Consider the following 27664-nt stretch of genomic DNA (forward strand, 5'->3'; position numbering starts at 1 on the left):
AACGTGTTGCTGTATGGTACAGAAGCTCTTCAAAATAATCAGAAACTTGATTTGAAAAGAGTAAACTTGTTTTTAAGAATGATTTATTGTGCCATGTTAGAGTTAAAATATTACTCTGGACATTAATGGATATTGGTAAGGGAATACAAGTTGCTGAATAGGTTATTAGGTAGGTAGAGGTCAAACCCACCTTTTTTTATTGGTATGAGTAGGCTGATGTGGGATCTTGAGCTCTGAAACTTGTAGTTTCTCAAGTCTGAGAGGAAATCCCCTGATTGATAAATCTGTGAAATACATATGTAATTATTTCTTCCGTATTTCATTTAATCTCACACCATTTGTTTATTTTTTTTGTTTGTTGTGTTTTCTTTCTGTGAAAGGTCAGTGTGAACCAATTACTCTGGAACTCTGTATGAACCTGCCTTACAACTATACTTATTACCCAAACTACCTGGGCCACAGGACACAGAAGGAGGCCTCTATCAGCTGGGAGTCTTCTCTTTTCCCAGCCTTGGTTCAGACCAACTGCTACAAGTACCTTATGTTTTTTGCCTGTACAATCTTAGTACCAAAATGTGACCCCCATACAAATCAGCGGATCCCACCTTGCAGGTACCATACTATACTTCATTTGATTCTTGATTGACATTGTCTGTCATATTAGTCTTTCCCATTTTTCTGTTTCCACTGAAAATGTCAGAAATTTTGCTTTGGAGTTCCATAGAAAAAAGTAGAGAACCATGTTTTATAAATTAATTAAATGCAGTTCATTACATGTGTATGAATAGTATCTGAAGTACTCAAAGGGAGGAATAGCAGTTCAGTGATTTTCAAAACGTATAAATAAAATAGAATAGACTATTTAAGTTGAAAAGGACCTATGATCATCTAGTCCAATGGCCCGAACAATTCAGGGCTGACCATGTTAAAATGCTATTAAGGGCATTGTCGAAATGCCTCTTAAAAACTTGGCAGGCTTGGGGTATTGACCACGCCTCTAGGAAGCCTGTTTGACCACCCTCTTGGTAAAGAAATGCTTCCTAATGTCCAGCAGCTTTGAACCATTCCCACACATCCTGTCACTGGCTACCAGGCAGAAGAGATCAGCACCTCCCTCTCCACATCCCCTCCTCAGGAAGCTGTAGAGAGCAATGAGGTCTCCCATCAGCCTCCTTTTCTCCAGACTAGACAAGCCTAAAGTCCTTAGCCACTCCTCATAGGACATCCCTTCCAGGCCTTTCACCAGCTTTGTTGCCTTCCTCTGGACATGTTCAAGGACATGCACATCCTTCTTAAATTGTGAGGCCCAGAACTGCACACAGTACTCGAGGTGAGGCTGCACCAACTGCCTTTCAGCCAGTTCTTCTCCCACTGCACCATGAATCCACTCACCCTGCGGCTGGACAACTTGTCCAGAAGGATGCTGTGAGCTTTGTAGGAAGCATTTTCCATTTCTGGGTGTTTGGTTAGAATTGTGCGGCTATAAATGGTATCCAAACATAGAATCAATTTCATTTGGAACGTTAGCGTTTGTAATAGTTCCTTGCATATAATTTTACCTGTGCAAAGCCCTATCCAAATACTAACAAAAACTGAGATTTCAGTGCATGCTTAGAAGTGCCACGTTATTCTGAATTATACACTAATGGGTTTTCTACTTCTCAGATTAACTTTTCTACCAGAATTATCAATTAATATCGCTTTACTTACCAGGTTATGCCTGTATCTGTTCAAAGGGAGTATCTGCTGTAAATCTTATGGCTTCGGTTATGGCAGCAGTTGTTGCAGGTTGGGAGAGCTAATAAACCTGATCAGCCATCAGAGCTCTTCGAGCTACTGGCTGATAGAATCTTCTCAAACTGTATTTCTGTCTCTTTTATTTGGCCTACCCTGGCAATATGCATCTACTGTACTGAAGGAAAAGTGCATTGAACATTATAATATGTGTCCTTAGATTTCCTACAGCATGACTTTTTGACAAGTAGATAACATTTCTTTGTCTAGTGATGTGCGTCTTAGTGCAAGTTAAGAGTGAGTCACAGGGAGATTTACTACAATATTGCTTAATTCTCACATAAGGACCTAACAGGAAACTTAGAATACTGCACATGGGATAGCTGCTAAGTTACAGAGTGATTTGTGCAAGCTCAGTTTCAGGCTTGCTTCTTTGAAGATCTAGTCTCTTTTTTTTTGTTTAAGAAAGCACTATAATAATTAAAAATTGGTCTAACTTATTCTAATGTAGAGGAACAGAAATTAAATTATAGGCTCTTGGCTTCACCAACTACATACCTAGCTAATAGACTTTAGGAAACATCACAATACAGTTGAGTAGTCTTCAAATTTAAGGTATTAAAGAGATGAAGAGGAAATTGTCGAAACCACGGAATAATTTCATTTGAAGGATACCACTGGAAGTCTTTTAGTCCAACTTCCTGCAGGGTCACATCATGTTTAGATCAGACTGAATGTATAACATAAAATTTTAAATCCTAGAATTCAAGTCTCTACACTTAGTTATAACTCTTACATTAGATCACAAATAGAGAGTGATCAGGAAGGGATAACTTGGAGGGTCCCACTGAGATATGTAGTATTTGCTTTATGGTAATGTTTTAGCAAGAATTTCAAACATAGATATAATGTCAAAAATATATTTTGTCTTTAAGTCTAAAACACATTTCTAAGTGTTTTAAAAATGAAAAGGCATATAGCCTCATTAACTTTAATTCTACTCCCTCTTCATAAAACCCTCTTTTGCAAGGCTCTTCATTGTCTTTGTGTTAGTAGTTTGACTGTCATGCTTTATTTCTTAACAGTCTTCATGAATTTTTTTTTTTTCAAATTAAGGAGCACAGGTGAAGATGTTTTTCTGAAAGAACTGAACTTGCTGTTATTGAGGCCATTAATTGATCTGTCAAGTGTGTTTTCAAATGGTAAACAGTATTCTTCATCTCTGATATGGCACTGGTACTACTTGCCCAGGTCTGGTGAATAATCATTGAATCTCAGTGTGTGCTTGGCTCTCACGGAGGACAAGTGGATTTTTCAAATTCATTCTTTCATAGATGAAGAACTTAGGGAATCAGCTCAGAAATCCCTGTTTCCTGATAATTACAAACTATCTTTGCTATGAATTGATTTTGCAAGGTACTGAGCAGCTTCTGCAGAATCTAAGTCTCACAACATTCCAGTAAGTCTATCAGTGTCCCTGATTTTGGGACCAGTAAATTCCTTCCTGGTCATGTCAGCCTATAATGACATGGAGATTACACTATCTGTGTACTTAAGCAGTCTTCATTTGACTTTGGTGTTGTTTCAAAACTGTGACAGATGGGTATGAGGAATAATCTTGGTCAAATCACATGCCCTTTATGTGTTGGCATCAGTTGAAGCATCCCATTGTCATATTTGAATTGGGAGAGTAAAGAGATGTTTGAGTTAACTGTTAAATATACTTAGTGTTCTTTAAAAAGTGCTAGATTGAATTCCATTGCAGGAAATTACACATTTTCATGCTACATATATATTTTTTTTTTTAATCTTGTATTTCTTTCTCCTATCAAGAAGGAGAATTCCCTGCTTTGTGATGTGTACTCTCGTAACTGTTAACTTGTTAGATTGATTAATAGACAGTACCACACAGGAGATTTGACTGAGAAGTAAATACAGAAGTCTGTTACCAAGATATTCTGATAGCCCATCTGTGAGGCTCAATATGGGAATGTGGGAAGGATTGGGAAAAACAAAAAAAAAAGGAGGTACCAATTGCTCTTCCAGTTTTGCTAGCAGTATTGCAATAGGCTTCCATAGGCACTGTGGTGGGCACTACTTTGAATATTATCTACATTTTAATTCACCACAGACTGACAACTTAATGGCTTGCTATAGCTTTTCGAAAGAGTCAGCTTTGGCCAAAGGTTTTGAGTGTGCAGAGAATACAGGACAGAAATGGCTTAGATGTCTCAGTTAACAAAATAGAATTTTTAAAATCGATTCATTGTGTAGTTGTTGGGTTGGGTTTTTGTCTTTGTTAAATAAAAATTCTGGCATTCAGAAAGTTGAGGTTATAAAGTAGTGTGTATCAATCTTTTTGATACTGAGGAGGATCCAAAAGGGAAGACAGAGTCTGTAGCTGTAGCATGGTTAAATGATGTCAATCCATTCACCCATTCCTTCCAGCTGCTCAACTCAATGGTGAATCATTTGGTGTGGAAAAACATTGACTCTTCTTGATACAACCTCTTAAAACAAAATGAAGTTTGAAAATATTAATAATGTATTGTTTTCTCAAAAGAGTATAAATAATTGATCCTATATGGACCTGTTTGCTTGGTTTTGATCACTGCCTTTCTTGAAGTTTATTGCAGGAAAAAAGTGGTCAAAAGATCAAAGGAAAAGAGTACCATAAAATGCCTTCCACAAAAGGAGTGTCTTTTCCTAGAAGAAAGATCTGAAAAAATTAATCCATTTAAATAAAAGGCAAGTTAAAAGTGACAGGAAGGAAAATGGAAAAATAGAAATGGGTGGGATCCTACTGTTGAATATTTTTCAGCCTCTAAGAACAAAGGAGAATTTTCTTTGAAACAGTAGGGGAAAGTTCAAATGATTACAGGCTTAGAAAGTGGAATCTAAAAGGTGCAATTAAATGAGCTGCTGAGTCTAGAAATAAGAGAAGACTTGAGGAGATAGCTTAGCCTTCAAATGAGTAAAAAATGTGCTTCTGTGAGAAAACAAATTGTTCACCGTGTTCACTGAGGTTAAACAGGGAAGCACTGGATTTAAAGTACATCAGGAGAGATGTAGGTCAGATGTAAGTAAAATACTAGATATCTGTGTGTGAGAATGAGTGATAAGGAAGTATATGAAATCTTGCTAACTGAAGTATTTTTAAGAACAGCCTAGACAAATACTGGCTAAGCATCATGCATGTTTCTGTTAAGAGGAAGAGCTGAAAAGCATGCTGAGGTTCCAAATCCCATATCGGTAGTTAATATTCCACAAAAATAAAAGAAAAAAAATAGAGACAGTTGAAACAAATAGGGATTCAAAATACCACAGATACAAGATAAGACTGTTGTACTGAACAGCATATCAGCTATGATTCCAAGCAAACATAATTGCTAAATGTTTAAAATAATGCTTAAAATAACAGAGGATTTTTCTGTTATGGATTTTCTTTTTGTAATTTGTAGCCCTTTTGACACTGGGTATCTTGAGCAACAGGATATTAGTCTAGATGAACTGAAGTACTTTGTGGTAAGCTGTGTCTTTCTGTGGAAAAAAAAAAAAAGGCAAAAAGCAAAATAAAAAAGCATCAGGAAGACTATATTCATGCCTTTTGTCAGGTGCAATACGAGCTTCTGTTGCTCTAACTGACAACACCCTGAAGGCTATGTTAATCTGTGCTTTGATTTTTCCCCAAACTTGTGATTTTATTGAATGCTCTGCAGAGTTCTTTGCCATTTTACAGATTTTTGTCTTTCTGAAACCATGTGGTTTCTGAGCTAGCAGCATCATCAGAGGTAGCATTTTACTGTATAAAATGCATATGGATTTTTGTCCTGAAGGAGGGCAGTTAGTGCTTTTTAAAAAGGTTCTCTGCCATCCCTTACAGAGGAAAGGATGTTTGTAAGTAGTTATATTTGGCTATTATGTTATAGCTCAGGTAATAATCTGCATACTTGGGGATCTTATCAATGCTTATAAATATCTAAAGGATGGGTGTCAAGAGAATGAGGCCAGACTCTTTTCTGTGGTGGCCAGTGACAGGACAAGGGGCAATGGCCACAAACTGAAACACAGGAAGTTCCTCCTCAACTTTGTTCCTGTGAGTGTGATGGAGCACTGGAACAGGCTGCTTGGGGAGATTTTTGAGTCTCTTTGTGTGGAGACTTTCAAAACCCACCTGGACGTGGTCCTGTGCAACCTGATCTCGATGAACCTGAAGGGTGGTTGGACTAGATGATCTCCAGAGGTCCCTTACAACCCCTACCATTCTGTGATGCAGTAACTTGAAATAGTGTTTCCATAGTAGCAATATATCTTTTGATATGGTTTTGTTATTTTGGTTGGTTGGTTGGTTGGCTTGTTTTTTCTTGTAAAAAAATGTGATTAACTGATTTTCATTCATCTTTAACTTCAGCTAGGATTGTTACCTTCCATTAACTGGGAGCTTCGAGGACTTTCACTCAGTTACTTTGTGCAGTTCCTCTTTGTGTCTCCTCAGGACGTTGTGTGTACAGTCTAAGGAACGCTGTGAGTCTGTGCTTGGGATTGTAGGTCTGCAGTGGCCAGAAGATACAGACTGCACTCAGTTTCCAGATGAGAACTCAGACAACCAAACTTGTCTAACACCAGATGAAGATGTAGAAGGTAACTCCATTGAATACTTATTACAAGAAATTAAAGATTTATCTAAGTCCCCAAAGTCACGGATGGTTTTTGGTTGCATGGTTGGGTTTTGTGTTTGGTTGGTTGGTTTGTTTTTTTTTTTTTTTTCTCATACCTCCTCTTTAAATTATGATATTTAAACTGTGGAAGTGATTCCAAACTGTATTTGGGGAAGTTTGGATACTTACAGTTTGCAGATAAGAGGAAGGTCTCGTAAGAAGTCTGTTTCCAGGAAGCATCAGTTACCCTAAATCTGTGAAAGTCAGTGTTTTGAGATTTGTTACTAACACCACATTTACTGCTTGCTGGCATTCATACTTCACTTTTTTTCCTATTTAGATGATAGAATAATGTTTTTATAACCAGGAGGCAGGCTCTTGACAATTTTAAAAAAAGCTAAGCCCCACAACAGTTCTGAGAAAAATATTGCAATGTTAATGTCTTTGCCAGCTATTGTTTGGTATTAGTTTTTTGTGTGGGGAAGGTTTTGTAGGAACTTGTGCCAAACCAGCTTCAGTAGCAACTGACAAATTTCAGTGTTTGAGTTCAGCCATGATACTATTCATTGTGGGTGTGAACATGGAACAAAAGAACAAAATTGCTTAAATGCTTCTAGATATTCTTCGAATGTATGAAGAGAGAAACTGTGCAGCTTTTCCTTCTGCAGTGGTCATTGGATATGAGATCTGTGGGGATTCTGACACATCTTTCCAACTTCTTGTCAAAACACCAGTCAAGTAGCTGGGAAAATAGTAAGGTGGCGTGTGCTGAAGTGCCCACAATGTGCTGATGGTGTTCATTTCTCACTCTTCTCATACGCACCTACGTGGTGATGATGGTCTTTCCACAGCCTTGATCTTGCTCAGAGAAAGAAATGGGTGAAAGCTAGTTTGTATTTCTCTTTTAGTGAAGATGTGTTACTGTGAATATAGTGAAGGAATAATGAAAAACCAGTAAAGCACGTATAGCAGTTAGTAATGTTTATTCAAGCATGTCTGTGTGCAAATGTATGACTGTGAGGATTTTGCAGAGATTTATGATACCATAGTAATGAAATTCTCCACTGTGGGACTCTCGAGGGACAAGGAGATAACTTCCCTTTACAGCAGTGGGCTGATGGAAAGGAATTATCCATTATTGCACAGCAGTGTATAGGAAAGGAAGAATAAGATTTTGACACAACGAGGTGTGTTAAAGAATAACACGATTTAGTTTTCTCAGATATCAAATGTCTTTTAACCTTCTTCCCTGTGTTGTTAGATCATTTGGCTTTGATATGTAACATAGAATGGTTATATTTTAAATATACTACTACATACAGGATTAGTGTGTTCCATTTCTGGAGACAAATTCTGTTCACTTATAAAAATTATATATTTTGTAAAAATCTTACTTTAATTAGAGGAACTCTGCCTAGTAAGCTGATTCACTGCTTATTAATCATCTTAATGCTTTTCTGGATATGATATTTCTGGAAAATCAGAAAAAAAGGAGGAGGTTTTACTGTTCTTTTAGAAACAGTGTAACTAAGGGGTCTTGTCAGAGTTGGTTTGGGTTCACTAACTGCTAGAATTTTTTTTTTTGATTCAGTGTCAGATTTCTATTGACTACCAATGTTGGTTAGAAAGTCTTCCCTGGAAATTTAAGATCTTATATAAATATTCCTGAAAAAAAAAACACATGTAACAAAAGAAATTAAGCTTCTTGAGGGCTTTTAAAATGTTTATCATTACAAAACAAAGGTGATTTTCCAAGTTAAGCTATAACTAACAGAGTTATTACAATGTACTGAATTGCTTAACTTCTCTTCCAGTCAGTGCTGAGTCCAAGAATACTGCTTGCCAAGACAGTATGCGTTGTAAACTTAGCTATTTTCATAGTGAGTTATTCTTAAATGTTGTCAGTATAGTTCATACACCTTTTGTCATTTGAATTATATTTTCTAAGGCTCCAGAGTTCTTTGATGATATTTTTGGTACAACTGTTTACGGATTACTAAAATTTATCCAAGTAATTGCATGGTATTAGTTATTTGAGAGATTTTGCCAGAAGGGAAAAAGTAAAAAAAAAAAGCAACACATGATGGAGGTTGTACATAGAAGTCAGTGACATATGCAGTGTGAAAAAATGTGTTTTTTTTTTTTAAACCATCTAAGTCAATCTCCAGATGATACTATGTAAGATGAGGCAGAAGTGATGTAAGGGTTAATTAGTGGACATTTATAGGTGGTTTTATTAATTCAAATAGCCATACAATTGCCCAAATACATTTCTTTTTTCCTGGGGATCTCATACAAATTTCAACACATCAGATGATCGATTTCTGCTTCACACAACACCTAAACAGTGAGTAAAGTAGCTAGAAAATCCATGCCTGTAATCTAAACATCATATAGCCGTTATTTGGCAGAGCTTTGAAATTTGACAGAGAGTAGCATCTGAGGGAGAGCTCTGGAAAATATTGCTCCACACCTTACACAGTGCAATTGTTAAGAGTCTTGCCATAGTTCCAGTTTAGAATCACACAAGGTTACTGGTCTTGTCATTGAACCTTCTGAAACAGTCCCAGCGATAAACGAGTGCCCATGTGACGATTAAGCTTGCAGCTTATGGAGTCTTGTTTCTCTCTGTTCCTTGTCATTGACAGAATGCTCACCCAGTCACTTCAAGTGCCGTTCTGGGAGGTGTGTTCTGGCGTCCAGAAGATGTGATGGTCAGGCTGACTGTGAAGATGATAGTGATGAGGACAGCTGTGGTAAATAAATTGGAGGAGTTGGATCTTTTGAATGAAGAGCAGTTGAAGCATTAGAAAAATGAGTTTTGTTTTTCTTTCAGTTATTTGAACCATAGCATGACAGTTCAGAGGATAATCCCCTTTTTCTTTAAGAAAAATGTTTGAAATTGTTTGGGTGTTTGTTGTGGTTTGCTTGATTGGTTGTGTGTGTTTGTTTGTTTGTTTGTTTGTTTGTTTTTACAAGTTCAGTGGCAGTATAAATATTTTAGCAAGCATTCTTATTGATTAATGTCAACACAATTTGTGATATTTGATCATTTAGATTCTGCTAACCATATTCCAGGATGCTTGAATATTCTTTTAGTACTCAAGATAAAAAATGCTGCAAATTTAATTCTATTGATATTTCTGGAAGTTCTACTGAGTTAAATGTGACTTCCTGGCAGTTTAAATCTTGAATTCATAAGTACAGGTTTAAATTTACCCATGGTAATGCTCTCATTATGATGTATTGACAAAAGATTAGTGTTGCTGAAGTGGATTCTGTACTGCAAGGATCAACTGCATGTTTTTTCAGATTGGTCAGTCTCAGGCTGTAGGTACAAGGATAAATGGGTAACCACAAAGTTTATTCTCTAGTGTATTTCTGAGTTTATTGATGGCAGAGGTGCTCTTGACTTTTAATTAGGCAAATGTACTGAGCTTGAGAATAACCAACAAATCTCTTGGTCACTGTTTATCCTTGTATGTGTTGGCAGGAGAACTTTGAGGAGAAGGGATTTTATACTATTTCTTTATGTGAATAAGGTATAGCCTACATGGAGTTCTGCATGTTGGCCTGGGTGCCATCCCTAGAGGCAAAGAGTATAATTATAAATCACTAAGCTTTTAGAGAAGAGGTGTGAATATGAGTAAGGGATTGGAAAACATTCCAGCAGAGCAGGGATAAGGTGCACAATTTGTGTGTTATAACAGAGAGCAGGTTAAGATGGAAGCACAGTTTATATGAGCAGCAAAACTGTTGCAATAAACTTTTTATTCAGCTGCAGAAAGATAAAATCAGGTCCAACACCTCAAAGCAGAAGCTAGGCTAAAATTTAAACTTGACAACTCTATAGAATGCCTCTTTTTAAAAGCAGGTTGTTTTAATCATTGGAGTAACCAAGGGGTTATTTATCACTAAGCTGTGATGCATTCTCAATCCCTGGGAGTTTTCAAATGATGTTTGTGTTTTCTCTCCTCTTTCTGCCCCTGCAGGAAGAAAGAAAAAAAAAGTATGCTTATTGAAGCAGAATTTAGTACTAGGTTATTCTCTTGTTTGGATTGTAAAGGAAAGGCAGAGCTGATGATCATGGTGACTCTTTCAGAGTTTTTAGTTTCTTCACCTTTGATTCAATTGTCTCAGTTGTTCTCCCTGCCAAATATTCTTTGTTGACACCTGCTCCTAACTCCTTAGAACACTAATTGCTATGCGTCTTTAAGGATAATTTTATTCTCCTAGACATTAACATATGAAATATTGCTCTAATATATAACATCAATTTCTCAAGTGGATCTCTCTGTGTCTGTATAGTCTAGACAGAATGTCACTAGCAATCAGCAGAATTCTTATCAGTTTCTATAAATACAGAAGACTGTATCTGTGAGGAAATTACCACTGTCAGAGTGACATTACATTGACCAGGGGGTAATACTGTTACTGAAGAACAGAAAGTCCTTGTATCGCCCCAGAAGTGACCGTCTCTGACTCATTCATATTCCCTGTGTGCAGGACAAAGTCAAATCTTGATCATCTTTCCATGTGTAAATGGCTAGCTCACATTTTATTAGCTTTATCCTTTGAAATTATACCGTTAAATAACAGTCAGCATTTAAATTGAAAACCTTGCATTTGAAGAGTCTTAAACAACATGCATGGAACAATTTCACAGCACAGGGAGAAAGGCTGGAGAGGACTAGCTAGAGCTTTTGGGTGCTCCAGGTACTCTGGCCAAAAATGTAAGGCAGAACAGTCCAAAGGGACCAAGGTATACTCTGCCCATGCATTGTAGAGCTCCTATTCAGTACCCACTGTCTCCTCCTGTTAAGAATCCCTGTCATATGTTCACATGGTCTTTGTGAGAGGAAGTCTCACCCATGCAGCTGCAGCAAAACCCTAAGACTTTTGGGCCATTTAGACTAGTATTTGTGCTGAAAATTTGACCCAGATTTCTGAATGTGAGACTTCTGACTGCAATTCAGTTAAGTGTGAGGAAGAAAATTTCTGAAAATTATTATGAAGATAAACATCAAAAGAATTTGTGGTATTAAAAATGCTTGATTGTTATTGGTCATTTTAATTTACTGGCTGTTGAACAATGCCTCTGGCAGATGGCAGAAGAGAATCCTAGAGGACTAGTAAAGAAATTGAGGACATCACATTCAAAACCACTATTGTCCTCTGCAATCTGAGTTCTGACTGTAGTATTTTATTTGAGAGAAAAATGCGGTGCTGTTAATGACAATACTAACAATACTAATTGCATGTGGAATATATATGTGAATAATAACAAACAGTAAGTTGCTTCATATTTTGAGGAATGAAGGTAATAACATCCATGAATCCCTGTCTCTCTCTAAAACATGTTTGAGATGGGTGTAATGTAAATATGGACAGTTTTTCCTCACAAAAATATTTTGAGAAGAAATAAAAATGCAACAAGTAGTGGATGGATTCTAACAACAAAGCAATATATTTGAACACAGAGTTTACTTCTCATAGGGAATTGTCTCTCTATTTGTCTATTTGTACTCAAAGATAAATTTTGAAGAGTCATGGTACACTCCACAGTGGGGCTCTATAATGTATGATGAAAGGGAAAAGCAAATATGTATTTAACTAATTGTAAACACTCCATTGAAAGTTTGCCATGTTCATAAATTAGATTTCTTAAAAGCTTTTAAGTATAATTTTATTTTCATATCAAATTCCTAACATGGCTGACATTCTTTAGTCTTTATTAGAGTAGAGGTTTGTTTAGTTTCAATTAATTTTTCATTAATAGTTATCACAAATATTGGCAAGAAAGAGACCTGGAAAATGGTGATACCAAAGAAAGTTCTTTTGGTCATGTTGAATTAGTTTCACAGGTTGAAGACTATTTATTTCTTTGTCCTGTAACATTTATTTGCATGGCTTTTTTAATCTAAACAAAATCGTGCACTCCACATATCCAGCTACAGTTAAAACATGAATAGACTTTTCCAATAGTCATATGAACTAGTAGTGATTCTCTGGTTCATGTTTGTATAATACTAATATTTACTGCTTAGTAATTTAGCTGCTGATGTACTGCTGTAGTTCCAGGTCTGGGCAAACAGAAAGACTGTTTCAAATGTAGTTTGTGAATTTATACCTCAGCTGTTTGTGTGTGGGGACATCAGGGCTGTCATCTGAATTTGAGCTTGGATTAAAATAAAAACTAGTACTATCATCTATAGAACAGGCTAAACAAGGCAATCAAACCATCTGTTTTAGTTAGGAGAACACATTGCTTTTATGGATTTCCATAAAACCAGAAAGTCACCTGTTCAGGACATTACTATGCCCAAGTATTTAAACTAGTATCATAGTGAAGTGCTTTATTGGTCGATGGAAATAAATAGTGAAAAAGAGCAAAAGAAAACACTTTTCTAAAATGTACCTTAGGCCATTCTTAATTTCTCCTAGCTGACTAATAAGGATTTTACTATCAAAGCACTTTGACACAGTTCTGTAAGTATCCCTCCTGAAATCAGAGGGGCTGGTTAGTAGCACTTTGTAGAGACAATAATTCATTGTATTCCTTGCATAATAGTGAACCCTCTGGAAGATTCATCCAGCCATTGTGTCTTTCTAATCTTAAACTGGTTTGTTCTCAGATTACAGAACCAGGAAAACTGTAGTCAATACTTAACGTGGTCCCTCTGCCTTGCACTGTGCTCTGCGTTAGATTCTCCATCAGTGCTGTGTAGTATGGTTTTAAAGGAAACTCCACGTAACTCAGAATTAGAAAAATGTATATTAATGTATTTCAAGAGCAGTGGTGTTTGAGTTTTGAGCTGATTGAGCTAATGCCTAAACATTTACTTACATGTAGCATAATAGAGATTATTATTTAAAAAGCACTAAGGTATTATGAATTTTTTTTTATTTTATACCCATTTATTGTGTGCATCATGATAATCTTATTTCCATTTCTTCATTAGTTACTATTCTTGATATCTTTTAAAATTTATATTGCAAGTGAAAGTGTTTTGGATGTTTCATGATTACCAAGGAAGAAGAGAAAGGTTGATTTGATATTGCATGCATGTGTTTCAAAACTATGCTTCTCTGCCTCCAGGCTGTAGAGAAAGGGGTCTTTGGGAGTGCCCTTTGAAGAAGCTGTGCATCAAACACACTATGATCTGTGATGGTTTCCCAGACTGCCCTGACATGATGGATGAAAAGAACTGCTGTAAGGGTTTATGCAGTTTGTTAGGCTGGCCACATTTTCAGGCTCTTGGGGTGCAAAATAAATGAAAGTTAAAAGGTTTTCTACAATGAGAAAGATTTAGTCATTCCCTCAATTTCCTTTTCAGCTTTTCTATGGCACTGGTTTATCTCTCTCCTCACCTTGTGTCCTCTGTTGCTCACATCCTTGGATCCTTGCTGTCTCCTTGATCACATCAATCCTCTCTTTTTCTCTCCGTCCTCCTCCTTGTGTCTTTGTGCTTCTTTTCTTTACTCCTTATAGTTTCTTGACTCCTTTTCCCCACTTCATTCCATATAGGCATGGCTGCTCACTGCTCTTTTTCTTGATTTCCACTTGATTTTCCTTCTGATCTGTTCTTCCATAATTTTTTTGCACTAGTGTTGCAAATAAATGCTTTGTTTGTATGGCAGTAGAGATGCTATACAACAGCCAGACATAGGTACAACTGAATGCAGCTTTCTTCCACACATTCTCTCCCTCTCTGCCTTCCCCCAGCTCTCAAAGTTCCATAATGATGGGGTTTATAGAAGCTGGAAGAGAAGTGTGTTAGTGAGGATGGTACTGTAATGCTACACACCTGCCTTTTGGAAGGGGTTTGTCATGGTTGGGGGAAAGCAAAATGTCACTTGTGAATAGAAGTTCTTGTGGTTCCTGCACTGGACAGATATTCAGTAAACAGCTGTCTAATGTTGCCAGCTGGCAACCAACTGTGAACTGGAGCATGTCTGTCTGTACATCAGTTCCCCATCTCTAAAGAAAAGATAAAAACAATTTCATGATTTTAAATAGCAAAGGAGAATCCAAAAGTGAATATAGATTTGCTATGGTTGAACGGAAATACGTATGTGAATTACAGTAAAATTTTTTATTTCAAAGGACATGAAGAAATAAATTTGGAGCAGTCTTCCAAAAAGCGGGGAACACAGTATTTCCACTTAAAGCTTGTGAGAGGCTTAGACAGGTTTCCTATGACAAGACCAGAAGTGATACTAAGTAATCACAGGTCTTGCCGTTTCCAGACACCCTTCCTTCCCTCTGAGTTGCAATGCCCTCTGCCACTGCATGGCAGCAATCACCTTCTGCCTCAGTGATGTCCATCCTTAATTTTGATGCAATTCTGTCTCACTTTTCTTGCCCCATTAAATCTGACCTGTGCCTACCTTCACCCCTCTCATTTTTTAGTCTCAGTGTGAACTTCACACTGATAATTTCTTTCTTAGAGTGAAACATGTGTTTGTTCTTGCAGCGTTTTGTGAAGAGAATGAACTTGAATGTGCCAACCATGAATGTGTGCTACGTGAGCTCTGGTGTGATGGGCAAGCAGACTGCAGTGACAGCTCAGATGAATGGGACTGTGGTAAGTTTCCACCTTGGTTCACTGCCTGAAAGAGATGTTTGGGTGATGGTAGGAATCACTGGTGGTTTGATTTAGAATGCAGTTGTGGTGGTGGAGAGACACTCCCTTTATTAACAAAGGGAGACTAGGATGAGGTTAGTAAAGCATGCAAGAAAGTGGACAAAAGAGAAAGGAAAGGCTCAGTGTGAAGTGTCACAGTGTCATGGTAGGGAGCTTGTAAAATGTGTAGATGGTGTGTAAAATCTGGAAAGTGTTGTGGATAGAGGAGAGAGTAGGCAGACATTCAGATGTAGAATTCACTTGAGCAAAACTTCTAAGCTCTGATTCTATACTTGTGAAAATCACTGTGAAATTCTCAGACTGCAGTGGTGCAGGTTCAGAGCTTTTCAGGAGAAGACAGGCCTGCTAGGTCCCCTTTGCCCTGGCTAAAAGCCTGCAAAATTATATAACCTGCTATTGCTATCCATATTCTGAATAGACTTCATGATTTATATATTCTTCAAGTAGAAACCTCCAAGTATTATTCTGTAAATAGAAATGAAAGTGGATTTCAAAAAAACAGCACTGAAAAGAAGAAGATTGGAAAATGATAGTATGTCCCCTGGGTTTTTAGCGAGTTAATAGCTATTTCTCTACATGCAGTAGTTTATATTACCAAATTTTGAAATGTAATTTTCAATGCAGAAAAAAGGTGTGGTTTGCAGAAATAATTATTTTGTTTTGAAGTAAATTGTATAAATATTTTAAAATATTTAACATTGTATGGACAGTAATAAACAACAACATGTAATAAACCTATGCAGCAGAGAACTACTAATGTAGAAATGTATATTCAAAAAGGAGTAATCTAGCATGAATACCTATCTTTCTGATGAAGTTAGAAGCAAACCCACCCTCAGCATATAGCAAAAACGTGTAATGACTGGCTATGATAAGATTAGTACTATAAAAGCAAAAGTCAGAGGAACAGTTTAACTAAAACTGGTATGTATTTGGAATAAATGCACACAACTCAACATATTTTAAGGGATCCCAGAAAGGGAGTGATATAAATTTATGTTTTGGACCATTTTGAGAAGTTTTTTTTGTGTGGTAAAAGCATTTCATGTGCTTTTATACATGGATTAAGAGCGAAGCAATGGTCATGATCTTTCTCATAAACAGACTGTTTTTTCTTTCTCTAATTACACCCACACATTGTTATGATAGGAACAGCCCATCTTACCAAGAGTCACATGATGGTTATCACTCTTACATCAAGCAGCATTTATCCCACAAATTACTTTAGTGATTTCTGTTGGACTGTTTGTGGGGTAAAATGCAATTTAACAGGATTAAGACTATTAGAAATCCATGTGAACCTGTGCTGATGAGTCAAGAGTATTCTGGTTTATTTTAATCCTCGAGAAGTATTTGGTGTCTCATGCTGTTCAATGTTAGTAAAGTTCGGATAGCCATGGCTAGTTTGGTTTTAAATTACATAGCTATGGAGCATATAAAATTAGCAAAAGTGCCAGCATATTGGAAAACTCTTCAGTTTTCAGTATGCCTTTTGTAAAACTGTGTGAAATAATACTGAAGTTGTTCTTTTTCTTTGCAGTTACACTATCCAAGAATATGAATTCCTTGACATTCCTGACCATCCACAGGTCAGCTGCTGATAACCATGTTTGTGCTGATGAATGGCAAGAAAATTTAAGCCGACTGGCCTGCAATCAGATGGGTTTAGGGTAAGGTCAGTAGTTTGTAGCATTGATGAATTTCAATGTTAGGATCATGGGAGTCCTGGAGTTAGATGTGAATGATCATCATCACTGCAGTGTTAGACCTAGTGTGGAAATGGTTCACAGAGAAAAGAGGTAATGACATTTTGTGAACTATGACAGGAACAACAGCTCACTAAAATCTAGGCACTTTTACCACTTTATAAACAAGCAATGAATTGTTGAAGACAGTTTTCCGTGTGGAACTCAGAAAAAAAAATTGCCTTTGCGTATTTCTTATTGCACGCACACCAAAATAATAGCTGCTTCATGGAATAGATGATGCTAAATATGAGATGTAAGACTGTAGACATTTTGAAACCTGGAATTATCACGGTCATTACCTACTTCCCACCAAAAAAATTTCAAGGACTGTTTAATCATACATGTTTTACTTCTCTGTCAATACTGTGAATCTTTTTAATTTCTATGTCTCAATATATTTTCACCTTAAAATTTTTGATTTCTCTGATTTTAATGCTGTTAAAATCAAAGTTTTGATCTTTTACTCTGTATTCCTTGGCACAGCAATGGCTTCATAGGATTCTGCTCAAGACCAAGGAACATCTTAGTTAGTAAGTTAGTACAGGCAGGAAACAGATGCTGTTCCAGCTCTGAAATAGGCCTAATTTGTTTTATAGTAGTGCCTGTAAACACATTATTCATTACCTTCTGGCATAAGACAGGCTTACTTTTTCAAGCCTGTTGTCAAATAAAGCTTAAAACAATGGAATTATAGAAGCTGGACAGAGGAATGTTGGTGTTACTTTGAAGGGAGAAGGAATCCAGTTTATGGATCAGACTTTATTCAAAACTTGCAATTTAATATATTTGAGAGATTTTTACAATGGAATAGGGAGAATGAGATAATAAAACCATTGCTGTACAGAAGTATCCTGAATTATATTACTTTTAATGATGAAGAGGATATTAACTTCTTAGCTTTGAAAACTACTTCTTTAAGTACTGGAAGGCTGCAATAGGGTCTGCCTGGAGCCTTCTCTTCTCCAGGCTGAACAACCCCAACTTTCTTAGCCTGTCCTCATAGGAGAGGTGTTCCAGCCCTCTGATCTTCTTTGTTGCCCTCCACTTGGTCTTCTTCAACAGGTCCATGTCCTACTTGTGTTGGGGGCTCCAGAGCTGGACACAGAACTCCAGGTGGGGTTTTGTGAGAGTGGAGCAGAGGGGCAGAATCCCGTCCCTTGACCTGCTGGCCATGCTGCTTTTGATGCAGCCTGGGTTACAGTTGGCTTTCTGGGCTGCACTCGCACACTGTTGGCTCATGTTGAGCTTTTCATCAACCAGCACCCCCAGGTCTTTCTCCTCAGGACTGCTCTCAATCCATAATCCACTCATCCTGTATTTGTGCTTGGGATTGCCCCAACCCCAGGTGCAGGACCTTGCACTTGGCCTTGTTGAACTTCATGAGGCTGGCATGGGCCCACCTCTCCACTATGACAACACCTTCCCCTCCTTTCCCTTTAATTCTGACCTATAAGCTCTTGGTCAGCTCCTCATCCATCCCCAGGCCAAACTCCAAAGACTCCAGCTGATCACCGACACAGGGGGAAACCCCCCTCCTCTTCTCCCTGACTGTCTTTCCTGAAGGGTTTGTATCCCTCTATTCCCACACTCGGTTGCAGGACACACCCCACCAGTCTCAGGGAATGCAGAAGGCAACAGATAGTTTTTTCTTTTTCACTTGTAAAAATCACTCTCTTAGAAACACACATAAGGGAATCCATAGCTTGAAATGAAATGTGTTAAAGAAATATTCTAATTTTTAAATTGAAATTTGAAAAATTAGTAAAATCTAAGGAATTCCCAGATGTAAGTGCTACTGTAAATAAAAATTTATTGCCTTTCTAATTTTATGAGTGACTGATTTTGTAGAATCATTGAGTGACATTTTTTGAAATTGCCTTGGATTAAAGGAAACTTTGTAGATCCAAAAATTAGATATGTTAGAATTATAAATGTCCTGTGGTGTTCATTAGATCTAGCAGACACCTTTCTGTGAAGTAGCAAGACTTACTTGGCTGATGCACAAGCTGTACAGTGACCTGAAACTGCAAGTGGAATTCTAGAGAGTAGAGGTGTAGTTCAAACTTACAAAACTGGTATAGAACAACAGCATAAGTGTCTGGAGGAAGAATTAGAAAAGCCAAGGTTCTCAAACAATAAAACCTAAAACAAACCAAAACAACAAAAAAACCCCAAACCAATACAAAGCCAAGCAAAAAAACCCAAACCAACCACAAAGAAACTTCAGCAAAAAATACTATATTTCTAAGATGGCAAAGACAAGAATTAGGGCTAGAGTAGGAAAATAATAGGTTATACACCACTTTTCGTAGTAGCTAGTTTGGCTGAAATTAATCCAAAAGCATTTAAGATTTCTGACTATGGCAAATCTTCACTACGGCTGCCGGTAATGGTAGCCAGTGGTTTTGAGAGGTTATGGAGAATGACCACATAAGGCTGAAAACTGTTTGATATTCCACCTTTCATTAAAAATGGAGAAAGAGGAAGACGCAGAGATTTACAAATCAGTTGCCTAGCTTGAATTTATCAACAAATACTTCAAGAAGTTTAAGGTCTTAATGACAGACAGACCATATTCATCAATAATAAATGATGTCAAATTCCCTTCATTTATTCGTTGAAAAGGCAGAGACCCTGTGGACAGGAAGGAAACAGCAGATGTGATGCATTTTTAAGTTTCACACTGAGTGAAATGACTTTTGAAGGAGGTAAGGAGATATGGACAAAGATGAAATGATACGAGACTGTTGATGATTCATCATCAAACCACAAAGATGTATCAGTGGGGGGCTAGACACATCCCCATGCGTCTGGGATGATATTCAGTATTGTCATGAGTCATTCAGATGATGGAGTGGAGACCATGCTCACTAGGTTCTCTCTGAACATCAAGCTAGGAGGATTTGAGAGCATTTTGGAGGACAGGATTAGAATAAAAAAAACAAAACAAAACAAAACAAAAATTGACAGACTGGAGAAATGGCCTGAATTAACAAGGAGTGTTTATGTCAAATCCCTATGGTATGTTCAGCTTGTGTTAGGTTTTGACTAGATGGGGAGAGTTCAGAATAGGTCAGCAGTGGTCTATGAAGAAAGGTTGAAAAGTGGACAGTCAGGAGGAGGGAGATGTAGGAGCCTTCAAATATGTAAAAGGCTGCTGCAAATAGGCAAGGAATAAGCTGTTCTACATTTCCAGGGGAAATAAGCCAGAAGTAATGAGCTTAAATGACAGGTAGGAAGATTTAGAACAAACATTAGAAAACCGTTGCTAACTGTAAATCCTGGCATGTATTGGCTGGGAATGCTGAGGATTCTCCATCATTAGAGACTTTTTACAAATGTGGCAGACAAAAATCTGTCAGAATTTAGGTATGGTTGATCTTTGTTTGGATTGGGGGAATGAATCAGATGACCTCCTAAAATTTCTTTTGGCTGATTTTTCTGATAGTTGACTGGTTTACTTAACTGTTTAGTGAAAGAAAGCCTCATGGAAAGATTTTTTTTTCATAGGTCCTAATCCCATTTAATTCTTGAAAACAGTACAGAGGATGTAATCAAAATCTAGGTGAAAGACACACTTGTCTTTTACCACTAAGCTTGGTGGCTCCATTCAGATAGCACCATGAGATGTCATAAAGTCATGAGGATTCAGGTAGCATTTGTAAGTTATCTTGAATTCCTGGTGGAGGATCTGGTCCAAAGATCACCACTCAAAAGGTGTGCATTATTGATACCATGATATGAATATCTTAACATTTGCAGATATCACTAACAAATTTACTTAAGTAATGTAGCTATTTCATTGACTGTACTGTAATGTTAAAAGATGCTCTTATGTGTGAAAAATCTGTCCTAGTAACTTAGCTTTTTTTATGATTAAGCTTTTCAGCATAGGTACTGGTCGCTACAGTGTATCTTTACTGTGCAACAGAATCATAAAATCCCCCTTGTAACAGATATCTGGAGAATATCTAGTCCATGCCATAATTTTACTAGGTATAATACCTTGAATTAATAATTATAAAATCTCCTACAGGCTTAAATGTCTTGTAGGTTGTTGCTGTGGTTTAGAAGTATGTATCTGCTTAAAGATGGTTATAGCATCAAAAGCTGTAATTCAGAACTGTAGGTTTCAGCAAAATAATCTGCTGTTTGGGATAATACAGATTTGGATCCATCAGATGACATGATATTTGCACCTTTTTCCATATTTTTTGAGTTATGTGTTCTGTAGATCAGACACTATAGCTACATAAAATATCACTGTACACAGTTATGAAATGATGAATGTAATTGTTCACAGAAGATCAAAAGGCAGAATGTCATCTTAAGGAAAAAATGTTTGTGTATGTTTGGTGGGAAAAAGTGGGAAATAAGCAAGTGATAGCAGTGAAGAGAAGTGAGTTTTATGTGTTATAAGCAGGCACTGAGGAAGAAAGGTCTTTTTCCAGCAAACAGCTTTCTCTAAATGTGGGAAAACCATGTGCTTTAAAAATACATGTAAATATCTGCCTGCATGTTCTGGGTAGTAGATCATGGAATGGTATTTGCTTAATATGCCCAGAGAAGGTTCTGAAAAATAAGTCATATAGCAGGCAGGATCCAGGACCGTGACCTCAGAGCCTAGTTAATTCTGCCAGCCCTGTTGAAAACATTGCCATATGGTTGCACTGACATCTTTGCCATAAAACAGAGTTCTTTGATCATTGTTAATTTATACAATCAAGTGGGTAAAGGATGCTACACTTTTGTAAATATTTAAAAAGAAATATAGTTAGTACTGAAAATTTTACTTAAAGACAAACTAATAACCTGGCTGGTATTCCTAGATACTACCATGAGAGATTGGGTTCACAGGCAAGTTTTAGGACATATCACAGTTTTTTCTGAACTTTTCTCATTCTCTTTTCGGTGAATTAGGATTTAGAATTTGGCTTTTGACCAGTGTTCAGGAGAAGAGTCCTTGAAAGTCCATGTAATTGACAGAGATTGATTGCTAATCATGGATGGTTCTGTTCTGGAAAGTTGCATGACTTGTAAAACCATTTAAAAAATACTCTCTTTTTCCACTTGGCAACTGAGATTTACTAAATCAACAATTTCTTCAGTGCCTTCAGTCTATCAGGCAATAACTAAACTGAGGAAGTGGATATATGAAAGTATCTCCTGGTGAACCATTCTAACTTGTTTTCTGTGACTTTGCTGCAGAAGGGCAGGTTTGACAGGTTTGATTTGTTCTGTTTCACAAAGTAGACAGCTTGGACTTAGAGATACTGTCCAGGACCCAGACTGCTCTTTATTGTTATATTTTAATGGATTTCCAAAGATGAGAATGTAAGAAAAGATTTTTTTCTTTTATCTCTTCTACATATGCAAATCTATTTTTTTTGTATTTTGGGGGGCAAGAAACTGTAGAAACAGTATGTCAATGTATACACTACAGTAAATGCCACCAGAAGACTCTTGCTGTATCCAATTCTAATTCTGGCTCTTATCAGAAAGTACAACATAAGTGGCAGTAATATGTTTGCTGGCCTGGCTTCTTGGGGTGATTTCATTCCCCTAACTATGATCCTTCATTACGGGTTTGACATAACATTCAGCTGTATATCCTCGGAGTAAACGGGAGGCATTTAGGGCCTCTTCACCTTCATAATTGTAACAGAAACCTATTGGAAGGTCTATGAATGTCCTTAATTTTTTTCAGAGGACCGTCCAAAACAGAAATTGTAATAGAGAATGAGGAAACGCAACATCAAAAATGGCTGAATCTACAGTCAGATTGGAAGAATAAAAATGCATCCACTCTACATGCACTTCTAGTGGATGGGTAAGTAACAGGTAAATGAGATTTATTTCACTGCTGTGGGTATTCACTTCTCATTGGAGGATGACAAACTCCTTTTGCTAAGCTCTTTTTTCCCAGGGTATCAGTGTTTAAATCCCAGCATATACTCAAGTGAGTTGTTAAGATACAGTCTGTAACGATTTTAGTGTCTACTACAGCTGTCTCTTTTGAGTCCACCTTGTGAATCCTCAGGGGCCCATTCTGCTAGACTAACACCATTTGAGTGACATAGAGGTGGTGCCCTTTAAGCTGACCCTTAATCAAATCCCTGCTGACCAAGAAAGTCCAGTAAGTGCTATATAACAAAACCTGCAGCAGCATCTTATCATAGCCTGCAGACCATGTGGTTTGGATTCAAACGTTTGGAGCAACCACAGCTTCTTCAGTAGAAGCTATATCCACTTAGAGGAGGTTTCCTTAGCAGCCTCTCTGGCTTCAGATGGTGGTATATTCCTTTTAATTAGTGTGACTAAACAGGTAGTTAGTAATGAGAAGCCAGGATCTTGTGGTTGCGGCATTCGAAGAGTGGCTTTGAGAGTGAAGAGCCAATGAACAGGACAAAACCAGGAGAACCACCTAATTTCCATCTGCAACTTCAAAAAGTGGAGTCGTTGTTTACCTGTTCTCTTTCAAATGCTGAGGAGATTTCAGAACATCCTACTTCCACAGAAAATCCTTCTGTTTCACAAGGAAAGACTCTCTTGGCTAAATGCAGAGTTATAACATGTGTAAAGACAGAAATCTAAGGACTACCCAAACTTATCTTTTGCTTGACTCTCTTATTTTCTGTACTGAAACTTTTCTGTAATGACAGAATACTAAAAAGAATGTCTGCAAGTGCCTGCTTTTGCTTTCTTACATCTTAGCTTTGTACTAGTTCTGTTTTACATTAGTATTTTTCCCAGTCATTTAAGTTCATTTTTATTTCTTCATCTAGAAGAAGGGCCATTACAGAATAGTGCCTGATGATTGAAAAGTTTCTTTTTAGCTCTTCCTTTCTCACTGTCTCTTTCCACTAGCCTGATGGTATCTAAATGCATTTCTCCAGAGTAATACAAGAATAAACACATTGGATTGTGACCAGATGCAAAGGCAGGTCCACAGTCATACTCTGTTCAGTCAATGAAGTGCAAAGAAGAATTTTCAAGGTACTTTGCAATGTTTGAAAGTGGTTTGCTAAGAAACACATCTGAAGGGATGGATTTGGAGCCATCTGAATTACAAGATCTAGTAGCAAAAGGCCCAGTTTTGCCCAAAGTACATGTTAAAGGAGAGAAAACATCAGTAATTAGAATTATTGATAAAGCTACCACAGAGATTAAAGTAATAGGTAGGAACAGATCTTCCAGTCCCCTCGAATCCAGAAAATGGACAAGAAGTGAGGAGCCTAAGGCCTTGTATGAAGAGTGAGGCTGGTTTTGTTTTGGCTGGGTTAGGCATCCTGTCTAGATGGCTCTCACTGGCTCTGCATACTCTGCAGGTCAGGTGAACCCCCAGTCATCCCACTGGAGGCCCTGCAGGCCTGCCTCACTCCTCATGTGCCCAGCTTGCTTTCTAGTATAGAGCAAATGGCACAGGGGCAATATGTGTTTAGTGTCTTCTTGACATGGAGCCAAGACAAGCCCAGGAGCTGGGAAGTGCTCCTGAGCCCTGCAGGCTAGGTGTATTCATCTGGATCAACTTCAGCTTGTAAAACGTCTGTGCTGTGGAGTGGGTTGTATGTTCAAAGGAGCTGTTGGGCTCATGGACTGCTGGGAACTTGGGCAAGAACTAATAAATGCACCAGTTTCATAATGTTTTGATAAGATGGAATGGCACAGTGCAAGCTATGCACATAAAAGAAAGCTTCAAGTTACCTCTTTTAGAGCTGCCTGTTTGGTAAGGCAAAGGAATGAGTGTGAAATATGAGTGTGGCTGGTCTCTGTTATGTTCTCCATATTTTTTTTAATGGTGTGCAAATGCCCCTCCAAATTGTGCACAGAATTCTCCTTCCTGAAATTGGTCAACTGTCTGTAGAAACAGAATCTTATGGTCTGTGTTTTCAGGAACAGAAAGTAGACTGATCTGCACAGGGTATGACTGGGGCATATGCAATTTAAAGGACAGAGGTCTGGTCACAGATTTGAGCTAATCTGGTGAGCTTGCTGCCACTCTGCAGTTGTGCCCATATTAGTATCTATGACTTAAAATAAAATGCAGCCTCTCCTTAGGTGGTTGTATTTTTAAAGACACTGCCTACCTACTGAGATTATGTTCTTCAAAGAATTGCCTCGGAATCTGTGTATCCAGTCTAATTTAGCTCTGCATCTACCTCAGAAAAGCATCTATATGGGAGGAATGAAAAAGCAGTGGAATAAAAAGGCAGTCAGCTGTTTGAGCAACAATGTTTTAACAAGGATCTCCTTTCCTTTGACGAAGAATCACTTCTTCCCTCTCTCATCTGAAAATTTTCAACAAATATTTTTTTTGTTGTTTTAATAATTACTTTCGCAAACTTTCTGGATTTTTTTTCAAAACACCCAAATTTTTAGGACTGGAGAGATACCTCTTATCAAAGGTATTTCAAAGAAAATTCTATCCTTCAGCTGTAAGCAGGAGGAGAATGGCAGTCTCTGTCCTTTCAGGTGCTATAAATTAAGATTTGACAGAGGGTACATCCCAGCTGACCTCAGAGCTGGATCAGTGCCCAGAGAGCGAGGTAGGCTGCAAAATATGTAGCACCCACTCTTGAAATGCATTGTAAAGCTGAACTAATATTTGGAATTACCTCCAGGCAGATGCTGGAAGCCATGTATGATCTGGCATAAGAAGCTCCTTTTGTTTCTTTTTACATTTTGGGGGAATTTTTAGCAGCTGGATCACAACAATGAGTACAATACCTGTGCTTATTTGCAAATTACCAAAAAACGCATCAATTAATTGAGATTTCCACCATGTTCTTGTTTCAATATTTAGACAGATGTGTCGAAGCAGAAGCAAAGTGGCTCTCATTTGCACTAAAGAAGGTAAGAGAGAAGTGAATACAAAACAAAGATGTTTTTCCAGATGTGTTAAGTTAACATATGCAGATGTTTAGTGTGGATTCATCCTGAAATTTGATTAGACTTCTGCAATGTCTGGTTCTGCATTGCTTTTATACTTTCTTATTCCATTCAGTTTCATAGGCTTTTCTTCTACGAGGCTCTGCATTGTGGTAGCCCAGTTGTGCTCCCACAAAATGAATTTTGTCAGCAGTCAGGTTCCAAAAATTAATTTGATAAAACTTACTGCTGAAAATATTCATTACCACCAGCATGGTTAGCAGGCTATCTGCCTGGGAGTTGAAGGAAAAATTAGTCACAAGTCTAAATTTGGGGAACTTATCCAAACATTTATTACTCATCAGAAAAAAAAAAAAAAAAAAAAAAAGCTTATAGGAGCCTGTCAAAGCTGTTTGCTTCTGAGATATGTTGCTTTATGTACGCTTGAAACCCCTTGCCCTCTGAAGTTGTGAACACTGTAGAATTGCAAGTTACAAATAAGCAATTTATTTCCTCATCACTAAATTCCCATGGGTATATGCAATGGCAGAATATCCTCCCTTGGGAGGCTGATTGCAGAAACTGATGGTGTTCTTTTGTTCTCTAAATCAGACTGAGCATAAATAGGATAAATAGTAAGTCTGCTCTCTTACAAATCCAGAATATAAAGTGAAACAAAACTGAAGGGTTAACTCTTCCAGAAAAGTGACTGTCTGACAAATGGGAATCAGGTATAATTTCCAGTAGAAGTGTCTTATAAAATACAATGGACAGAGTACTGGAATGTCTCCAAATCTTCAAAAGCTCTCCTTTAGTAATTTCCCCAGGCAGAGCAAATTTGATGCCATGTAGCTGAGTAAACAGTGTGACATTCACCACACACCTGGCTTAGGAAAAGCCTTATTATTGCTGAGCACGTACTGCAGAAGCATTTCTTATGGAGAGGACAAAGTAGCCCAAACACATTGCTAGCTGACAGAGAGAGAAGGACACAAACCCAGGAAACCCTCCCAAGGGCAGCCTGGTAACTCCTGAGAGAAAGGAGGTCGAGATCCCAAACTTAGTTTGGTTAATATTTCAGGCTGAGCTGGTCAGAGTTAGTATCAGGAGAGCAAATGCTTCGATGGAAAGAAAGATGCAAATGGCTTGGGGTGTTTGCTGTTATTGTGTGGGTTTGGATGGCTTCATTTGTGTAATTTCCTGACTTTCACAGCGCTGTTCTGCGCCCAGTTTTCTTGGAGAAGGTCTTGTGCACGCTGGCTTCGTGGTGACACTTAACTCCCTTCTGCCCCTCTTCCTCACTAGACTGCGGCCGTCGCCCAGCTGCTCGCATGGCCAAGAGGATCCTTGGCGGTAGGACCAGTCGCCCAGGCCGGTGGCCGTGGCAGTGCTCTCTGCAAAGTGAGCCAAGTGGACACATATGTGGCTGTGTTCTGATTGCAAAGAGATGGGTCTTGACAGTAGCACACTGCTTTGAAGGGTGAGAGGGCTCAAACGGTTTTACTGTTCATATAAACTTGCACGTGTGAATTGCCAAGTCCTCCCTCCTCTGCCAAACCTTTCATCACCTAGGCGATGACCTTTGCAGGAAGGTAAATCAGAGGCCTGCTTTTAAGAGACTAAAAAAGAAAGTAAGTGGTGTAAACCAGCATCAGCTTAGGTTTTCACATGCCTTGCTGGCATCTCTCCTGATGAAAGCTGAATGAGGATACCATGACTTTCAGCAGTAAACAGGAAAAGGAAGAGCACCAAAACACTAATGCTGTAGCTCTCATACAACTGCCACAGATTAAAAAAATCATTCTGCACACCAGCATAGAAGTGACCCTGGAAAAATGCTGTGGCCATTGGTAAAAATAAAACCTGAGTATTTACTCACAGTGCAACGGACATGTTGAAGTCACTGCCTTTTCTAATTATAAACATAAATTCTAAATTATAATTTATATTTATATTTAAAATATAAAAATATATCTAAATTATAACATATATTTGTAATTTATAAATT

The 27664-nt window shown here is 37.8% G+C and overlaps 1 protein-coding gene across 1 annotated transcript in view; it reads left to right on the forward strand.

Annotated features, from left to right (window-relative positions):
• Window positions 1–27153, forward strand: part of CORIN (corin, serine peptidase) — a gene marked incomplete at both ends in the record, with an annotated part of 47817 nt that extends 20664 nt beyond the window's left edge. The window contains 9 exon segments of the mRNA XM_008946902.1: window positions 381–612; window positions 6230–6375; window positions 9041–9148; window positions 13492–13605; window positions 14870–14980; window positions 16581–16710; window positions 22496–22618; window positions 25592–25641; window positions 26962–27153. Coding sequence (XP_008945150.1) covers window positions 381–612; window positions 6230–6375; window positions 9041–9148; window positions 13492–13605; window positions 14870–14980; window positions 16581–16710; window positions 22496–22618; window positions 25592–25641; window positions 26962–27153 — 1206 coding nt within the window.
• Between the last annotated feature and the right edge of the window lie 511 nt (window positions 27154–27664).

The sequence above is a fragment of the Merops nubicus genome, unplaced genomic scaffold, assembly GCF_000691845.1.
Source record: "Merops nubicus isolate BGI_N331 unplaced genomic scaffold, ASM69184v1 scaffold14519, whole genome shotgun sequence".
NCBI lineage: Eukaryota > Metazoa > Chordata > Aves > Coraciiformes > Meropidae > Merops > Merops nubicus.